The sequence below is a fragment of the Stigmatopora argus genome, chromosome 1 (assembly GCF_051989625.1).
Source record: "Stigmatopora argus isolate UIUO_Sarg chromosome 1, RoL_Sarg_1.0, whole genome shotgun sequence".
NCBI lineage: Eukaryota > Metazoa > Chordata > Actinopteri > Syngnathiformes > Syngnathidae > Stigmatopora > Stigmatopora argus.
In genome coordinates, this window is record NC_135387.1 from 19,566,199 (window position 1) to 19,586,775 (window position 20,577).

A 20,577-nucleotide genomic window follows, 5' to 3' on the forward strand; every position below is an offset into this window, starting at 1 on the left:
TATGTTGTATGCAGTTTTTTCTTTCTTAATTTATATATAATTTTTGATTTTAAAAAATATATATATTTTAACCTTTGTGAGATCGGGGACTGACTTTTTTTTAAACACAGTTGTCCATTCAGTTGTCTATTCAAATATTGTGATTTGTGTTGACTATTATTAGGCTTGTATTCAACATTCAAATCCATTTGAAAAATATACATTAAAAAAAGAGTAATACAGTGAATAGTATTCAAAAAATTAAGAGGCGATAATGACGTGTCGTCATCATTCATTCATCCCCACGCGGTGGGGCAGTAAGAGTGCTGAGTTCAAGTGCAACTATGAAACGTGGGTGATGACAACACTACGTAACACTATATGTAAAATCTAATGCTACAAAATAAGGATTTGTCCCAGAACTTCTAATATTTTCGATATAATAATACAGTATAGTCATTATTTTGTCTCAATATTTTTTTACGTGAACGATGCATCTCGGGGTGCCGCTGTAAAATAAAACGTCAAATCTCTGTGAGAGCACATGAACGCCACATGGTGCTGGGGCGTGTGGGCTTGGTCCCTCAAGCCTCAGTCGGCGGGAGCAAAGCGGCTACTTTAGGAGGCTGCTAAAAGACGCCAGCAATCCGAATCGAGTTAACCGACCACCGGGACATGCCACGTGCCTTTTGAGGACGAATAACAGCCCACCGAGACGCTAAAATGACGGTGGATTTTGAAGAGTGTGTCAAAGATTCGCCCCGCTTTAGGTGAGTGATGCGTTTAAGTGTTAGTCCGCCAAGCCGAACATTTTAGAGTTCATCGATGTGAAATCGGGTTCATTATTTTAAAATATGTGAGAAATATCCTTAATTAAGGTTTAAATTATTTGGATAGTATCGGAATACTAATCTACCTCGATCACGTGCTGCTAACCATTTTAGGCCCTTTATTTTACCTCACTTCATTTTTTATTGTATGTAAATATTTTTATGACTACTTATTTATGTGCGCACTCTATGGTTTAGCTTTAAATCTATTTGTACTTTTATAATGACAATATAGGCATTCAATTCAGTTCAATTAAGGTGAATATTATATAGTCTATTTTCAGTAACAGAGTATGAAATCACAGTTTTATTTATGGATTTATTTCAAACCAATGCTAATGGGTGTATTACTGAAGTTTATGTACTTAACATGATATTCTTTGCTAACTTTTCAGGAACAAACATTAGTATTATAGTTACGTTGGATTGATTGACATTTTATGATATTGTAAAAAAAAAAAAGAAACCTTAAATAATAATTCAAAAGAAATGTTGCAGATAATTATTTTAAAAATAACAAAAATAACTTATTTTTCACCCCAAAACTGTTGTTAACTTATTGACGTTGTTAGACATGAAATCCATTTCAACTGGGAAGGCTTGCATTGAATGATCATGTTTTTGGTAGACATTCACTCCTACTTGATTCAAATGTCAGCTAATGAGATGAACTCAAAATACACATTTTCTGAAATTAAAATTTCAATATAGATATAAATGTATCTCCTAGTGGAATGTACATAACACTATGGGCAACCTGGGGATGAAGTGTTAATGTCACCGTGGGAAATTTAATTCCTTTGCAGTGGTCATTGTGGGAAAAAAAACATCCATCTTTGAAATGGGTGCTCATTTTTTTTGGTCTTTATCATGTCTGGTTTTTGGTGTGTAGTGGGTCTTTAAAATGTCACAGAAACATCTGATGAAAACAGGTTTTAACCAGAATTTTAAGTGTTCTCTGAGTGCTTATCTTTTCTTGATTTTTGACTTGATAATGTTAATTATTGAAAAATGCATATGGTTCTCTTACTTCTGTAGGAGGAATGCTCACTTCCAGATGGAGTGTTGTTAGTGTAAAATGTTGACTCTTTTTCTTCCATCAATGTGTGATGGAAGAAACTGTTACTGTTGTTTGGACGATGCCGTGTTTGTGTTTGCGCTTGAACAACAGCCATTTAACACCGTTTCACACTCACCCAATGGAAACTCTTTGAGGAATTGTAAAATGTATTAGTCAATGCGTCAGTCACAAGCTGAGTTTGTTGTCCTAGCTTCTTCATTTTTTGTTTTATTTGATAACAAATGTGAGATTGTAATCTGTTTTTGCCAATTCATTTATGAATCACATTTAAAATTAAAACATGTTATATTAACTAAATATCCAAAACTGTCCATTAGGGTGAATTCTTGTTTGTCTCTAAACTAGTAGTGCAGTTTTCCCTCGATTATCGCAAATTCACTTTTTTGCAAAAAAAAATTCTTTCCCCCTGCTATTAATTATTGTTTTTTTTTAGTTCACAAAAATGAGAAAATCCACGCTGAAACTCGCTAGCGGAAGCCACTCCTCTATCATCTGCTTGCTACTAGGACTCGGCACTGAAAAAAAAAAATATAAAAATGTGAAAATCCAAGCTGACATTCCTAAGTGGAAGCCACTCTTGCCACTAGGACTCAGCACTGGAAAAAAAGGTAGTCAGAATAGGGGTGACCCTCCTTTGTGATTTTTCGATTATCGTGGCCATGTCTGGTCTACATTAACCGCAATATTCGAGGGATTACTGTATGTGCTTCTTCATGGGCCACAGCTATCAAATATTTTTATAATTGTGTATTCTATACATTGTCCGATTTTACAATTCCTTTGTCTATCTTTGAGTACTTGCTCGGTTATTGCAAATATTATAACTTGTGTTGCTTGAATATGTTTATATTCGCTAACAGATACGTTACAGTGAGTTAGCCATCGTAGCGTGGAACGTTTTTTCTTTTAATCGAGATTCTAAAGTTATTTACCTGATCACAGTGACCTTAGCTCTGACGTTGGTGGGGACAAATTAATTTTTTTGTTTATCATGCCCATCTATATGCTCTAAAAGCAGTCATTTTTTCCATTGACTTTAGGGAAGTGCCTCAACAGTACATCTCCACATGAGAAATGACTAAGAAGCAGCTGTTTTGAAGAGTTTAAATCATTGGTAGGCAGAGGGAGAAAAGGGCAATAAAATCAGAACTAAGATGTTTTTGAGAAATAGTCATTTTATTTTAAGGTCATATCACCCAGCTGTGGTGTGAAGTCAGAGGCCGGAAAATGATTGGTCGTGGTGGTTGCGCTCATCTAAAGCCTCTTTTGTGGAAGGTCATATCGCAAGTCAGGCATCTGCTTTCCATTTGCTCCACTATCTGCCTCCACTGCTGCCCCCCTTCTCTCCCCCTCCTCCTCCATGTCTGTCCACGCCTGCACGAGGGAAGACCTCATGTGCAACATGTGTTCACAGCCCAGGCCAGAACGGGGACCAAGGCTGGGCCGGAAAATGCGTCAGCGTGGTGAAGCTTCAATAGAGGTCAACGTGAGGCGAAGACACTGACTCCCTTGCTCCAACAGCTCATCCTGAGTCACAGACTACAAACACGAAATCTGTACTTGATGTAGATTTACAATATATCTGCTTTTTATTGGATAATTTTGCATTCTGCAACAAAATGAATGACTAAGTTCACAAGCATCGTTGGACAAACTTTTATACTGAGGGGCTACAGAATTGACAGATGGACAATGCCGAATTTGTTGGTAAATTACGTTTGTAGGAAAGCTTAAATGTAAACTCGTTTGTTTTGATAATAAAGTAATTAGGCTGATTTCATTTTTAAAGGCTTAATGTATATTTGAAGACAAATGGCAACTTTAGATATTTTTTCACATCGCATAATACATTTATCTGTGCTTCATGGGAACGGACAATTATTTTAACGACACCTATTTGTGAATGGAAAATGAACAGTTTGTAAAGGTTAGGTAAGCTGTGGAAATCCATCTTTGGTGATGGTTGTTTGCTGTGTTGGGATGACAAGAGCCGTCATTGCTCTTCCATTTCCTCTTGAACTTACAACTCATGGAGGCTATGTGGGGGAAGATTCTGCTTCCTGGTGATGGTGACACCAGGACAGTAAATGTCAGGACCATGCAGAGATGGATCGATGAAAGCATGGATACATTTTATGGAAGTGGTCGAGGGTCATAGAGGAGGGTGATGTCATGGCCCGATTGTTGACCAAGTAGAGGAAGCACCTGGAGGAAACCTAGAAGGAAGTGAGGATTCATCCCCGAGTACACTTCATTTTCTGTTTTCCATCCATCAAATTCATTGCTTTATTCTTTTTCAGCACCACATCATAGTTCCAAATCTATCCTTGCTGACCTTAACTGCTGCTAGCATCATGAAATTAGATTTTATAACAATAATACAGGAAAACAAACTAGGAATTTACCTAGTTGATGATTGGCTCCTATTTGGTGAGTCGTATACTTGCACCGATATATTTAAATTTCTTCATGTGAAAAAGGTTTGAGTTTCAAAGGTCTGGTATCTCTAGACTAGACCTTGTTTAAAGGTACCAGTTATGTTAAAAGGATGAAACTTGTTTCAAATAGGGTCACTTACAAATGCGGCAAGGCTTGTACAACTGCAAACATTACATTTGCCAAGGGTATTTGTTCCTGGTCTGAGCTTTTATTTGAAGGATTTTATATTCCAGCTCTAACTTTGCCCTGATGCACGTTTGCACGCACAGGGTGAGATGTTCCTTGGCTGTAATCGAAGACGTTCCACCTCAGCAGCAGCTCCCAGACAGGAAAGTGCTGCTTGCATGCTTCACACGTCTGCTATGTCGCTCTGCTGCGAGCCAAGCTGCGTGCTTAGGCAGCAAAAAATGGCGGCATTACTCCCAGCATGCTGGGACCCTTTGAATGTGCGAGGGACGTTCACTCAGGGATTTCTGCTATTTCTCCGAAATGTCAGAATTTTGCAGGAAATAAAGACGCTCCATGTAAGAGGATGTCTTTTCAAAGGAACACTGTGTTTACATAAAAGGGATTGAAGAAGAACAGAGTCATCCTGCGCAGGAAGTTTCATTGCTCTTCCAAAACTATTTCAAGTGCACATATTTACAAAGGAGCTTATCATTTATTATGTCTAAATAGTTGTCTGTTTGGATTGCCTGACAACATTTAACATAACCAACCATAACGCTTAGCTGCTTCTGATACTAAAATAAAAAATGACATGGTGAAAAATTCTGTTATCCTGTTTGTTATTAAGAAACATGCTGTGCTATTTTTTTAATTAGTTAATTTACACCTGGTCACTTTTGAATTGTATGTCCCATTTTAAAAGCCTTCTGGGGTCATTGTTTTCTTTTAAAAAAATGTAGAAAGAGGGATTTTTCTAGGTCGGAGCCAAAATTCTTTTTGTAAACTTTGGATTCCAGACAGTGGGAAAACTGCCACATTGCACAAATCTGATGTTTTATTTGAATGTTCCCATGGAAGAATGTTCTTATTTACAAGACAAGAATCATATGATCTTATTAGCATTCACAACTGTTGGATTCTATCATGGGAGAAATGTATCCGCATGCTAATATTCTGAAATAATTGTTAGGAAAAGATGAAACTTTTCCAAAATGTCTAGCTTAAAAGTTGAATATTATGCAACAGTCAAGTCAATCACCTCCACATGAATTGGAATATACATGCACTTTACTTGATCAAGACAGAACTAAGTGAAAAATAAGAAAATCTAGGACCTGAAGACAGTTGCAAATAAGTGTTAAAAAGTGAAAATGTAAATTTTGATAGATAATTTGAGTGTTTGATTTTTTTTTATTGATGTTCTCATACTTTTTTTTAAATGTTTTTTTATATAATTACTCTCGCATAACATTTTTTGTTTGTTTGATTTTAAATCAAAACTTGCCCTACCACCGTGCTCTGTGATGTTTGCATGGATACGCACACGCACACATGTTTAAAATGTGCATTGTGTGTGGTTGGTCAACTCGGGAACCCATCAGGGACCTTTGCAACCCATATAGGCATGGTTGTGTGACAACAGGCCCAGGGGGCACCATCCGGGTCCATTATCGGGTTAATAGGAGTTAGGGGACAGTATGATGACACGGGATGGCGGAGGTTCATAGCTTTGGGTTATTTGACTACTATTAACAGCTGTCCCACATTCTGGTATGTCCTGACTTACACTATCACTATTGACTGAAATTCAGTTCCAATATAAAGCCTTTTTGGTATCGTGCGAGAAGGTAACACGTCATCTACTGTGCATACGATCTATTAGAGTATCCCTGCAATATCGCGCGCACCATTTGACTTCTAGGTAAAATAGGGCCAAATTCACAGCTCATCTCGGCTACTAGCTGGTATTGGCGCTATATAAATGTGACCTTCAGGACTCCCTTTGATAAAACAACAACATTTTCAGCAACTTGTCTTGCTCTTGTGTTTTAGGGCAAATATTGATGATGTAGAGACCGAGGTTGTGGAGATTGAGGCAAGACTGGACAAGGTAAGAGTGTTGTTGTTGGCCTTACCTGAATGAAATGAAGTTGAAGCTGCAGATTGTTGCACATAATGTTTATGACACGCATCTAATTCAAACCTCAAACATTGCTACCAGTACAGAACCATCTACATGTTGTGGGGAATTTTGAAAATGTTGATTTCCATCACTGGTTGTAGCGGATCATGGCAGTCATATTTGTTGGCTTGCCCTAAAACTAAGAGTGGGACTTTAAACTCATTAAAAAAGACATTAATAAATTAAAATAACAATACTGTTGAAATTTTGGAGTATATTTGATTCTTTCACCCAGTTAAAAAGGCACTTTTTAAGGACTCGTACTGTTACGTGATTAAAATGTGATGACTAATCATGATCAAATAACTATATATTTTTAATCCGGTCCCACGCCTACTTCAAAGTCATTTTGCAACGTTTAAATTAGTAGGTAGAAGGGCAAGAAGCCATACCTAAAAAAGGTAAAGGATGATTAAGAAGATATAGGAAGTTTAGATTTTTAGGAAGTCAGCCGTTTTGATTTTTGAGTCTGTTTTCTGATTCTATCTGAGCCATTTCTGCGGCTAACTGTGGATTTTTTTCTGTCTGCTTTTGACCAAATATCGCCAGTAATACTTCATCGGGGTTTGACTCTAAATTTCCCAAATCAAAATTTTCCATCACTGCTTTTTGCTGGAGCATGGCTAAAAAGTTCTACTCTCCACAAAACAGAAAACTGATCAATTGATTCCACAGCCCCAAAGCATGTTTGACTAAGCAGCATGAAATTTGGAAGGCACGTCCATCACGAGGATGCTCGCAAAAATGTTTCAAGAAGATATTAGGGCATGTTTTATAGTTCTAACTGGGACGTGTAGGGTTTTGTTTTCCAATTGTTACTACATTTTAAGTTTGTAGATTGAAATAGTATCAAGTCGTGTCCCCTGTTTGTCCATACAGTTGGTGAAGCTTTGTGGTGGCATGATAGACGCCGGGAAAGCCTACGTCAGCGCCAACAAACTTTTTATCAACGGAATTCGGGATCTGTCGCAGCAGTGCAAGAACGATGAAATGATCTCGGTGAGAAATGAATAAGCATCATATTTTCTTTTGTTTGATTCATGAATGAGCCTTCTGACTTCTTGTTAAACCATTTTGCCATTACTTTGCGTCTTTGCTTGTACACATGATGATACAATGGCAGAAAGCCCATATGAGAAATTTCTTTCTTAGACTATGTAAGATGAACAAAAAAACTAGTTTTGATTAATTCTTTCCCCAAAGAAAATAAGAATAATTACTTTTCATGAGCCAATTTACTCATTTTACTTCCTTTCTTTTTTTTCCCCCTATTGTCGACAGGAGTGTCTGGAAAAGTGCGGCGAAAGTCTTCAGGAAATCATCAATTACCACATAGTAAGTACAATTAAAAGTAATTTGACCTGTGAATTTTTATTAGATTAGAATTTTATTTCATCCCGTATTTGGGAGATTTCCTTGGTTGCAGTAGCAACACAGACACAGAAGACATTGTAGACCTAGGTAAAAAACTGGAGCCTCACACATGAAGTCCATAAGGTTCTTCTGCAGATTATTATTATTATTAATATTTAACAGTTATTGAAAATGAAGGCACAACCTCCAAGGGTTTTGAAGGAAATGTATTGTGCATTTTTCTTACAAATTTGGATAGTATCTCTGGCATATTCTACCAATAGATTGACTTCATTCTACGTACTGTTCATATTTCAACAACGAAGACAAGACGGCATCTAACAATACCTCACTGTTGAGTGGCTTCAAACAGGAAGTGGCCATTGTGTGTCACAGAATTTCAGCAGGTTGTAACAGAGAGAGATTGGAAGCGGGCATTCTCAGAAATTAAAATAACTAATGGTTTTAAATATTGCTGTTCTGTTCATTGGGTTTTGCAAATTAATTCTTGATTAACCTGTTTCATGTGGCAGAATTGGTTCAGTAAAATCAATTCAAACTGGAAATTACATTAAGTGATAAAGTGGGAGGTATTTTTCAAGATGTCCTGAGTCAGGATATCCAGCTCTGCTTTTTCTTCAGCACAGAGTCACAAGTGGTTGACTTTTAGCAGTTTGTGGCCGTTTCAGGATGCCATCTAGGCCACAGGATTATTTCCGCTGCCCAACGCTTGTTTTTTTCTGTGAGACAAATATACTATTATGATTGGGCTTGGGTCAACTAGAATTTAAAAATGTAATCTTGCTAGTTGGCTAAGACTTCCTAGAAAATGTTACATTGGAAGTTGACAGTTTGGGATGGCGGCTCACATTTCACCAAATGTCCGTCCGGCCTTCTCCCCAATGTCCGCCACTCCTCTACCCTACCCTTCCAGAAGGACCTATTTAGCCGGATTGTTACTGGAATTTCTGTGCGTGTGCTCCCAGTGTGAAATGGAAGCTTCTCAGATAGAAAATTTCCAAGAAAAGGCGCCATTATTGTGTCAAGAAAAATAAATGGCTAGTGGCCACGCACATTCCTTGTCCATTCATTCTTGCCAACTGACTTTTCATCTGAATGTGTCCTCCATTGCTCTCTTTTGGCATACAAGTACATTACATGAGATTTGATTTACAAGTAAGAGATGAGAAATAAGAATGTTCATTCAATTAAACCCTTGATGGAAAAAAATGATACATACAATTATTTAATTTATTTCATTCATTCATTTTTCCCTTCCGCTTATCCTCACTAAGGTTGCGGGGGTCCTGGAGCCTAGCCTGGCTAATTTTGGGACCCTTACTTGGTCGCCAGCCAATATTTTTGATTTTTGTTGATCATTACATTTAATGTCTTAGCCCTCATAAGAATAAACACAATGGAAAATTAATGAATTATTTCTAATATATTTGCTGGTTTTTCTTTTTGATTTTATTAGAATCCATTTGGTTCATCTTCAATGGCACCCAAATAGTTGATTAATAAATAAAAATACTAATACAGAATAGTTATACCCCCTCATTCCTCAGTGCTAACAAACCCAATAAATATTATTCTCAAAATAAAATCACATTCCCAATTCAGCTGTAGCTTAGCCATGGCCTAAATGAAGAAAAGACGCACAAATGTTCCAGTTTAAAGATAAAAAAAGACACTGTTTTTATGGGTTTTTATCTTTTGTGTCACAGATGCTTTTTGATCAAGCTCAGCGTTCAGTCAAACAACAGTTGCAGAACTTTGTCAAAGAGTGAGTCATCTTCATTCTTCGCAAGACAAATTATAGTGATGATAGTTATTGTATTTGTGTCAACACAGAACATATTCAACACTGTTTTGGTGTGTAGGCTGTTATGTGAAATACCACCACTGTTTCATTATAAAGGGGAGAAATTGAAGACAATCCAAGACTATAGATTGTCACTAATGACTATAGTTATGTTTTCTTTAAAATTTTAGAAGAAAAAATGGTAAAAACATATTGTCCAAGTTCTAATTTTTCAAACTAAAAAAAAGGCATTTTTGTATTTTGCTTTTTTTTGTTTAAAAAAAAGTGGAACCAAATAATTCCGTTTCAGATCTAGAATTAATCGGATAACAGTCTAGCGCTGTTGTTTTTAGCAGTGTAAATCATCAATTTCAAGAAGATAAGCTATACTTTGGACATCAATGCAATATTTGGCAACATTCCAAATTTATTTCATAGGCTTTTGATTGATTGTATTCAATATTATGTAAACATTGAACAAAATAGGTTTCATTACGTACAGAGAAATAAAAGAAATAGAAAGCAAGTTTTATGTTTTGGGAAAATTCACTAGTGAAATATTGTAGACATTTTAATGAGAAGTATGTTTTTGCAAAATACTATATTTTAAAGATTATAATAAGAGATATCTTGAAGGATTGTTTCGAAATGAATTGCTGTATCAATCAGATCAATTAATTGTTACACCACTAGTAGTAGTTAGATTTCACTCTTGACATGGGTGCACTGGGATCATACTTTAGAAGTTCAATTTGTATACAGTACAAATCATTATAAAGTCAATCTTCCACACTTCTTAAAGTCACACATAGTTCATTTGTTTAGGGACGTACGCAAGTTCAAGGAAACAAAGAAGCACTTTGAGCGTGTGCGAGAGGACATGGAGATTGCACAAGTAAGGAATGCACAGGCGCCCAGGAACAAAGCTCACGAGGTGGAGGAAGCCAATTGCGCTCTCAGCGTCTCGCGAAAGTGCTTCCGTCATCTGGCCTTGGACTACGTTCTGCAGGTAGCCAGCAAGTTAAGCATCAAGATACGCCCGGGCGTCTTGCTTTCGTTGTTGTTTGAAGCCATGTCACTAAAGGACTTCTTTTCATGAATGATGATAATGTACACTGTGCACGTCTTCTACCCACAGATCAACGTCCTCCAGGCCAAGAAGAAATTTGAGATTCTGGATACAGTGAGTCTTGTTTAAATTACTCTCAAAACTAACATTGTATGAATGTACAAATGTCTATTATGTATGTCTCCCTGTCTAGATGTTGGCCTTCATGCATGCGCAGTACTCCTTATTCCAGCAGGGCTACAAGCGCCTGGAAGAAATGGACCCCTACATGAAGAGCCTGGCAGCTGAAGTGAGCAAGTCGTCCTGAATGTCTTGCTCAAAATTGGGGCAATAAACTTGTTTCCCAGCATATTTTTCACATTTTGGTGAATAAGTGCTACCCAAATAGTGAAAGTACAGTCCGTTCGTTCCCCCTTTTTTTGCTTGCCTGCTTCTCGCCTCACACTGGACTTATCATGCCAAGAAAAACTGTTTGTGAGCACTTTGTGCAATAGACGAATTAAAGGCAACATTTGCTTTTGATAATTAGTAAATTTCCCTTCAGCTGGATCAGCTGGTGATTGACTCGGCCATGGAGAAGAGAGAGTTAGAGCACAAACATGCGACCATCCAGCAAAGGGTGAGTTGCTAAATGCAGCGTGCCGATTTTATTTTTAAAATGATGGCAGGCACTGGGTGTGCGATATAAACATGCTGTTTGACTCTTATTACTAATGCCTTCTAAAATTCATAATTGACACCATATTTAGTTGCGCTCCAATCCTCACTAGGAGGGAATACTTTTGACCAGTGCACATCACATTGCAGTTATTTCCTGTAATATTCCAATGTGAATGTTTTCTTATTTTCTCAAACGTGTCTCATGTTCTCTCCTCTCCCCCCTCTTCCTCTGCCGCTGCTCTCAGACGCTCATGCAGGTAAGTCCATTCGATATTCTTTTTGTAACCTAAGGAAAATTCCACACATGGAGGATGAATCTTGCTTCCAATTCCTGGTGATTGACAAATGTGTGGAGATCCTTGATGATCTCGATTGTGCATCACCCAAATTTTTGCTCACCTAGGATTTTGCCTACGAAGAATCCAAGACTGAGTTCAACTTGGAATCTCCCAATGGAGTGGTGATGGAAGGATACTTGTTTAAGAGGGCCAGCAATGCCTTTAAGACGTGGAACAGGTGGGACGAAAGATTCGGGAATCCCTCTTCTGGAGGGGGGGGGGTTAACTTCCTTTATGTTCTCTAGGCGCTGGTTCTCCATCCAAAACAGCCAGCTGGTGTATCAGAAGAAATTCAAGGCAAGCGCATTTTTCAATCTGGGGGGGAGATATGTCTGACAAATTGTTTTATCTGTTGCTAGGACTCTCTCACGGTGGTGGTGGATGATCTCCGTCTGTGTTCCGTCAAACCTTGCGAGGATATCGAGAGGAGGTTCTGCTTCGAAGTGGCCTCCCCGACCAAGTACGACTATTTATTCAGTGCGTTACAAATGACGGGTAGAATTAACAGCACAATGAGTGTTGCACTGGCTCTCTTTTCAAATGGATAATGTAGTCTTCAGATGGCTTCAAAAACTGCTGCTTGAATACTGAATAGAATGAAAAGGGATCATACTCCTCATGTCACACTTATTCTTGTTTTTTTTTCTCCCGTCAGGAGCTGCATGTTGCAGGCCGAATCAGAGAAGCTAAGACATGCTTGGATTCAGGCTGTCCAAGCCAGCATTGCCTCGGCCTACAGGGAGAGCCCTGACAGCGTCCGTAGCGAGGCAAGTCACATGCTTTATTATCCACTCATACTCTTTACATCCAGATTTCTTGATATCAAGACAGGTACTTGACATTTAATCACATATGTTGGTTGGATTGCCTAGTTTTCACTGTATGTCTTTGTATTTTGTACTTTGTCGAATTGTATAGCATCTAGACAGACCGGCGTCACCATCCACGAGCAGCCTCGATTCGGCCAATGAGTCGCGAGAAACTGGTGGCCGTGGCGAGAGCATCCTGCAGAGGATTCTTTCCCTTCCTGGCAACCAGCAGTGCTGCGACTGTGGCCAGATTGAGCCTCGTTGGGCCTCCATCAATTTGGGGATTCTGCTGTGCATCGAGTGTTCTGGCATACACAGGTCTTTTTAATGGAAAAATTCAGTTTTTTTTTTTTCAACATTAAAATAGGGTATCTTAATAATAATGCTGCTGCTTTTGACACAATACTCAAAAGAATATGGACATCTGTACATCATATCTGTGCACGCAACAACATTGCAACTCCGGTTGTCTTTTGGCTATGAAATGACACTTGAAAATGTTGGACCTTCAGCTAAGTTAGCTGCAAAGTCATAGCCATTAGAACATTTTAGTTTGTAATGTAGTAAGAATAAGTAAGATGTTTAAATTTCTATTTAATAGTTATGCAGGCAATTCAGAAGATTATGCCCCCTTTAGAGTTCTGGCCAACTGTTGAAAATTCATGTGGTGTCCCAAAGCAGACAGCACGGAATCACTCGTTGCCTGGTTACCAGGCACTGCCTGCATAGAACTTGAGAGGATTAGCATCACATTAACGTCTCCTCAAAGTGATCGACCAATGTCTGTTGTGCTACGCCCTGGTGTCTCACTGAATTCTCGCATTGTGTTTGGTTTCAGAAGTCTCGGCGTTCATTGCTCCAAAGTGCGCTCACTCACGCTGGACTCGTGGGAACCTGAGTTATTAAAGGTGAAGCACTCAACAGCTAAATTGACCGTGAAAAAAACGACCTGATAATTAAAAGAAACCAAATTGGGTTTAGAAAAAGTCCATAAAACCCAGTGTTAAATTGCTTGGCCCTTTGTGAAGCAAAATATTAGACCATAAATCGTTTCAATATTTTTTCTGGGATTATTGAGACTGGCAACGTGCAAAACCCAAAATGCACACGTAATTATTTTGAAGATTGGATATAAAATGAAAATGAAAATGAAAAACAACCTATTCTATTTTTTGTAAACGAGAACAGAACTTTTTTCAAAACTGAAAATGAGCCAGCGAGACATATAACTTGGCATTCAAAAGCAAAAACACATTAATGTACTGTACTGGAAAAACATAGTGGTCATCACTGGGATTTTTTTTCCTTGCAGCTAATGTGCGAGCTGGGCAACAACATTGTCAACCACATTTATGAGGGCTCTTATTACGAAGGACAAGGCGTCAGGAAAGCGACAGCATCCAGTTCCAGGTAGGTGAATACTTTCCGTATTGCGAATAAAGTCCCTGAGGTGGTCGGAAAAGACTGCAGTAACGTACATCAACCACTGCATCTGGCTCATCTGTTGAAATTGAACTGTAGAGCAAAGTGCCATCTCCTCCTAGTCAAAATGGATTGATTGGCTGTCTTCCCCTTAAAGGAGGCCTATGATTTAAGAATTGTACGGTCTTAGCATGTTCTATATCCTGGTCTGCTTTAAGAGCAAGCAATATGGAAAAAAACAATGTGACAAATGCTCAATGGCCCACAAATCTAGAATGGTCTTCTAGACAGGAAAAGGAGGCCTGGATTAAGGCTAAGTATGTGGAGAAGAAATTTGTAAAGAAGCTAACCGCGGCGGTGAGTCTCATCAATGGCGACAGGAAGTCAACGCGGCGCTGGAGCGTCCAGAAGTGTCGCAGGCACCATAGCGCCACTACGGTTCCAAAAACGAGGCGGAGGTACCGACAGGAGCCTCGCAGCACCCCCCCGTCCAGCCTCTCTTCAGGTTCCTTCCTGTACTCGTGCATCATACACACCGTGGATTGTTTGTTTTCTTTTAGCAAATATAAATACATGATAAGCATGCAAGATTGCAGTAATGATCCACGAGAGCATAGGGAATGAAAGACGAACACTTGATGAAAATATATGAAAAATGTATTTCAAAGGGAGAGTGATTGACCCTACCTAATAATCATTATTGTGTTTGGCCAATGATGTGGTCTCATTTTTTAATGTTTTTTTTATTTTTTTCGCAGCTTCAGTCAAGTCTCGACGAGAATCCTTGTTTTGTGCAGATGAGCTGGACTCCCTTTTCTCCTACTTCCACGCGGCATCTGGACCTCGAAGTAAGTCAGACAAAAATCCAGCATTAGGCATGCATAAAGATTTGTAAAGAAATAAAAAATCCTAATCTTAAAAATGTGTTTCTTTATAAGATTCAAGCTTGATTGTGCTTGTATTCCACTTGAAAATGGCCAATATTCACTATTTGTTACAAGCTATTAAAATGTAATATCTTATAATAATACTGTAGTGTTGCAATTATAAATGCACATGAAAAGTGTCCATGCTGTGGCATCTCTTGGTCCTCCAGGCCTCAGCAGTGACAGCGGTTTGGGCAGCACTGACGGAAGCACCGACTTTTTAGTCCTGGGGCCGGCAGTGGACAGCGTTACGGAGGAAAGTGAGTTCATGTCAGCGATCCGGACTCAAATCATTGCAATCAAACCGCAAGAAATTTACATGGTGACTTCACTTTTTGCAACTAGTGACTTGCTGCAGAAGAAAACACGTGACCCCAGGTGTTGTTATTAGGATACAACCTTATGAAGGGCTACAGATACAAAAGTAAAGACCCTCTATTTGCAGATAATAGTGTCCTTGCTGCAAATAGTGAAAATCCTGGTCTCTTAGGTGTTGTGACTTTCGGAAGTAAAAACTAGTTTTAAAATTGCAGACAAGATTTGTATAGCAAGTAAAACAACAAAAGCTTAGGCAGGCACTCTGATAACACTGGGGAGCACAATTATTGTGGTTTCAGATTTCATGTTTTTGCACAACAGGATTCCTGTTTTGTTAACGACAAACAGAATTAGACTGTTCTTAACAAATATGTACTTGTTATGAAAATGTTCAAATATTGCCATACAATGAAAAATTGATTTTTTTTAAAACTTCAGCGCTATCTTCATTTAATACACTTAGGTTTTACAAAGGATAGGGAAGAAATTAGTTGCATTTATGTAGTATCAATTTAGCAGGTAAGATGTGGAGGGAAAAAAAATGATTATTCAATTCTACACACAAAAGTTACAACCAGCTATGAGACCTAAATCAACAGATGATTTTTCCATATTGTTGCCCGATTGTACTAAAATACATCTTGTATCATGTAATGAATTGATGTACAATTGTAATGCCTTACCTTAAAGGGATCCTATGTCACGATGGTCGCTATTTTGCATGTCGCCTGTCTCGCTCCTTAGATTGCGAGGTGTCCGAGGACTCCAGTGGCGAGGCTGAGCCAGACACGTCAGACCCGGAGGACGGCAGACACCTCCACCCTGGCGCGCTTCTGTATAAAGCCGCCAAAGCTCGCAACCTGCCCTTCATGGCCGAAGCGCTCGCGCACGGTGCTGATGTCAATATGGTCAACAAGGATGACGAAGACAAAACTCCTCTTATACAGGCTGTGATTGGGGTGCGTACGCAATGTCATTTAAATCTCATTATACTTGTATAATGACAATAAAAGCATTCACTTCAATTCGTACCTCTCCCACATTACGTCGCCATGTACCGTTAGAGCTGAACCAAAATACGTTTACAATTTTTGGTAGTTTTTGCAGTTCACAAATGTAATGAGAATTTTGTATTCTAAAACCGGATTTGAGAAAAGTTGGGACGTTTGACAAATTGTGAGTAAAAAGCTAAATGCAATGATGTGGAAGTGCCACATTTCAATATTTCATTCAGAATATAGACTACGGGTCAAAAGTTTAAACTAAGACTATGCATCATTTTTGGGGAAATAAATGTTGCCTTTAAATTCCACGGTGTCAACAAACTTCAAAAAAGGAAGGCCATCTTCAGCACAGTGCTGGCTTCTGAACTGAGTGCTAATAACAACTTAGGTTGTCCTTTTCCTCTTTAGTCCATATGATGTGGCATCCCAGTTTTCCATTTAAAAAAAACTTGGAATAGTGATTCGGCTGACCACAGAACAGTTTTCCACTTTGGCACATTGTGTATTAAATGACCCCTGGCACAATGAAAGTAGGGGTCCCGTTTAGAAATGGTGTTGGAATAATGATTCAAACCTTTTAAATCATTATTAGTAATATTTAATTAAAAAAGGAAAAACATCTTTCAACAAACTCTGCTTACAACTTGCAAGGAGATGCAATGCGACGCCGTCTTAGTCCCCAGTGCATTCTGAATTGCAGTAACTGAATCATTGTATTTAATCGCGACACTCGAAAAACATGGTTATGTAATCAGTACAATAACACCCTCGCTGGTTAGAAAAACAACAGTGTGAGGAATGCTTTCAAGGTAAACAAAGCAGTATTATACTATAAGCAAAGCCGTATTTTCAAACAATAATGCGATTATCGCCATCTGCTGCTGGAGTCCCGTCAAAACAGTCCCGTTGTGTTCTGCCGAAAAGCGTGTGTGAAAACAATGTGTCCTCGAGCTGTGGGGCCTTGAGGAGACGATGTGGAGGAAAATGTCCATGGTTCCATGAATTGGTTTATAGCCTTATTACTTATTGAAAAATGCTTACAACACATATAGAATATTCCATAATAATTCTAACAAATGGTTTCATCTTTTATAATGTAGTTTCAGCTGGAAACAGCAAATGCCTTGGTGGATTATGTTCACTGGCTATTTAAGGACCTTAAGATCATAGGCATCTAGTATGGTTTATTGTCCTTGACCTATTACGCTCAAATATTGTTCCTGATACTCTGAATTTTTGGGTGAAGTTATGCGCTGTAGATGATGATGATAACTTCCAACTCTTTGCAATTTCTCACTGGGAAACGTGTCTGATATTGAACACTCTAAATTGCCCCTGGCTATAAGTGTATTGTATTAATATTGTTTCTATAATTATTCTAAATGTCTGTCTTTTTTTTTTTTTACCTCAGGGTTCCTTACTAGCCTGTGAGTTCCTGCTCCAAAACGCTGCTGATGTCAATCAACGAGATGTAAGAGGGCGGGGCCCCTTGCATCACGCCACTTACCTGGGCCACACTGGGTGAGTGAAATGTATGCTGTCATCTTGGGGTAGTTTCAAATCCGAAGGCCTTCTGTAGTCACCTTTGTCTTTTTACAGGCAGGTGTGTTTATTCCTCAAAAGGGGCGCCGCCCAAAACAGCGGCGATGAGGACGGTCTGGACCCGTTGAGCATTGCAGTTCAGCAAGCCAACGCTGATATTGTCACATTGTACGTTGTTTGCTTTTTATCTGTCTTAAACCCAACACGTGATCATTACTTAACGTGCCCTTACCTGAATGGGCTTTTATATTTTCTTGCTTAAAAAAATTGAATTTGCCTTTGTAAATTAGGCATGTCCCTTCTTAACAATATACTTGAGTTAATCGATGTTCAGGACATTAATTCCATCGGCCTTTTGTTGCTGCTCAGGTTGCGACTGGCCAGGATGAACGAGGAGATGCGTGCGTCGGAGGGAGGTTTCGCCCAAGCAGGTCAAGACAGTACAAGCGATACATTCACAACTTCATTTCCGTAGATATTGCACAGTGCCATGGCACTGAGGTTACACTTTAGGCTGTGGAAAATGCTCTGAACTCGCCTTTCCACTTTCCCAAACATTGACATCCAGAAGTTTTTTTCCCCTCCAACAATACTAGTTCCCAATTCTCTTTATACAAACAGCACTGTGCACAGTTGACCTTTTTCCTGCCTACTCATCAAGTGGAAAAATGAATCACTCAGTCAATTTTTCAATTCATCCTGGCTATTTTTTGACAATGTGGTTGTGGGCAATTCCCTCTCTCGTACAAGATTAACCAGCATTTTTATACCGCTGATTTTTCATCTAGACGTTTGGTCATACTAGTTCTTTTTTTTTTTAAATTGGATATCGAACAAGAAAACAATCACTTTAAAATATATATATATATATATATATATATATATATATATATATATATATATATATATATATATATATATATATATATATATATATATATATATATATATATATATATATATATATATATATATATATATATATATATATATATATATATATATATATATATATATATATATATATATATATATATATATATATATATATAAAACTTATTTTACTTCGGTGTGTGAGTTTGTAGGTGAATCTTTGCTATTGTAAAGCACTTTGGGCTTGGTAAAAACATGTAGAAAACTGCTATACAAGTACTCACCATTTCCTATTATAGTTATTCATCATTTACCGACGTCAATGGCAGTGACCGCCAAGCGATTTTAGAAATAAATACATTTGACTAACATCTTGGTACTCTTTCACTCTAATGCCTCTCCGAACATTCAAATGGGTCATTCAGGGAACAGAAGTCGTACGTATGTCAGAATGTGGCTCGACAATTTCACTTTTTACAGCAAATGTCTTTTGCTTTTGGGAAGTTAACTGTCTTCATTCAACTGCAGCTCCAGGAAACTCTGTCGACTGCAATACAATGAAAGGAAACTGTTCACTCTCCCTCAAAAGAAACACACACACACACACTCTCAGAGAGGTTCATTGTTTGTTTTTAATTGAGCCTGGGACCGTTGATGGGACACAAAAGATGTAGTGTGATTGGACTGAGACGTTGCCGTGACTACCATCCAGCGTTGAAAAAGGCTTCTCTAATTAGCATATCAAAAACACCCTTCCCTTTGCCCTGCCTTGTCCAATATTTGCGTCCTCAACTTTGGCTGTGGTTCTTCCTCAGGAGACGCCACATACCTGGACATCTTCCGAGAGTTCTCCCACATGGCGTCCCACAATCCCGAAAAGCTGAAGCGGCGAAGTGTGCACTTCAGGCACTCTTTCAGGTAGTCCCTCCAGGGGATCACCTTTCAACTTGGACAAAATCAGCCACCTTATTTTTCATTTTTTTCCCCCATTTCCCAATTTTATGCTTTATTTTGTCCCAGAGGATTTGCTGGTTTTATCCTCTGAGGGATTTTTCAATTTTGTGAGTGTTTACAAACACGGAGCACTTGTTTTCTCTCTTGCTTTGCTGCATCCTGAATTGTAAAACCAACCAAAAGTACATTTAGCGCATATTCTTCCACAGTATTTTGTCCATCATACTCTTATTGTTTGAAACAGCTCATTAACCTCAAAACAACTACAAAACCTACCCCCATGTGCCTTCAGAGTTAAAAAAAATAGCTGCCTATTAATGAAAAAGCGAATTCTAAAACAATTTTTTAATGTTATGTTATGAAAGTAGTCATTTTCATAGAAAAAATGTCACAAGGTATCCATTCACAATGGCACACCAGAAGCATCTGTACAAAGAATTCACATGATCAAGTTTTTAAAAATTTAGTGAATTTTTTTATGGCTGATTCCCAAAATAAAAAGGGCCCCTTTTAAATTCTACTTCATTTGCATGAAATCTCTCAATGTTATGCTGAAATACTTTTTCCTCAAGACAAGAGCATACATGTTCCCTATTAAGAATATATCTATCTATCCTTTATGTTTTAATATGCTAATAACTCTGAAGAACTACCACAAAATTCCCATTCAGTTTCCGATTTGGAAAATTCCCAATACGTATAGACCAGGGGTGGGCAAACTATTCCACAAAGGGCCGCAGTGGGTGCAGGTTTTCATTTCAACCCATTGAGAGGGCACCTTTTCACCAATCCGGTGTCCTACAAGTGCAATCAGTGCATTGCAGTCAGGTGCTTCTTGTTTTCTGCAGGAGTCTCATTGTTTAAACTGTCTGTGCTATATCGGTTGGAACAAAAATCTGTACCCACACCGGCCCTCGAGGACCGGTTTGCCCGTGCCTGGAATAGACTACATCACATCAAATTTTGGGGAGAAATGTGTTGTAGACAATGTCCCTTTTCAAATGAGATGCAATAAAATGTAAATTAGCAGAAAACTTGAGAGCAC

The 20,577-nt window shown here is 38.4% G+C and overlaps 1 protein-coding gene across 2 annotated transcripts; it reads left to right on the forward strand.

Annotated features, from left to right (window-relative positions):
* The first annotated feature begins 543 nt into the window (after positions 1–543).
* LOC144079060 (arf-GAP with coiled-coil, ANK repeat and PH domain-containing protein 3-like) lies at positions 544–20,571 on the forward strand. 2 transcript variants are annotated; one of them, XM_077607599.1, is made up of 25 exons: positions 544–749; positions 6,331–6,388; positions 7,340–7,459; positions 7,742–7,795; positions 9,541–9,599; positions 10,443–10,626; positions 10,756–10,800; positions 10,880–10,975; positions 11,231–11,305; positions 11,592–11,603; positions 11,750–11,862; positions 11,930–11,981; positions 12,044–12,144; positions 12,340–12,451; positions 12,603–12,811; positions 13,332–13,401; positions 13,806–13,903; positions 14,203–14,420; positions 14,674–14,763; positions 15,012–15,101; positions 15,904–16,118; positions 17,575–17,684; positions 17,763–17,873; positions 18,075–18,136; positions 19,394–20,571. In XM_077607599.1, the coding sequence occupies exons 1-25, from the start codon at positions 703–705 to the stop codon at positions 19,498–19,500; spliced, it is 2,508 nt and encodes an 835-aa protein (XP_077463725.1). In that variant the 5' UTR covers positions 544–702; the 3' UTR covers positions 19,501–20,571. The 2 variants fall into 2 exon arrangements, with proteins under 2 accessions (XP_077463725.1, XP_077463733.1); XM_077607607.1 differs by lacking the exon at positions 11,592–11,603.
* Positions 20,572–20,577: the final 6 nt, after the last annotated feature.

Coding starts and splice junctions, on each gene's coding strand:
- LOC144079060 (XM_077607599.1), top strand. CDS start 703: ATGACGGTGGATTTTGAAGAGTGTGTCAAAGATTCGCCCCGCTTTAG. Junction 11,982..12,043: donor TGTATCAGAAGAAATTCAAG/GCAAGCGCATTT, acceptor ATCTGTTGCTAG/GACTCTCTCACGGTGGTGGT. Junction 17,874..18,074: donor AACGCTGATATTGTCACATT/GTACGTTGTTTG, acceptor GTTGCTGCTCAG/GTTGCGACTGGCCAGGATGA.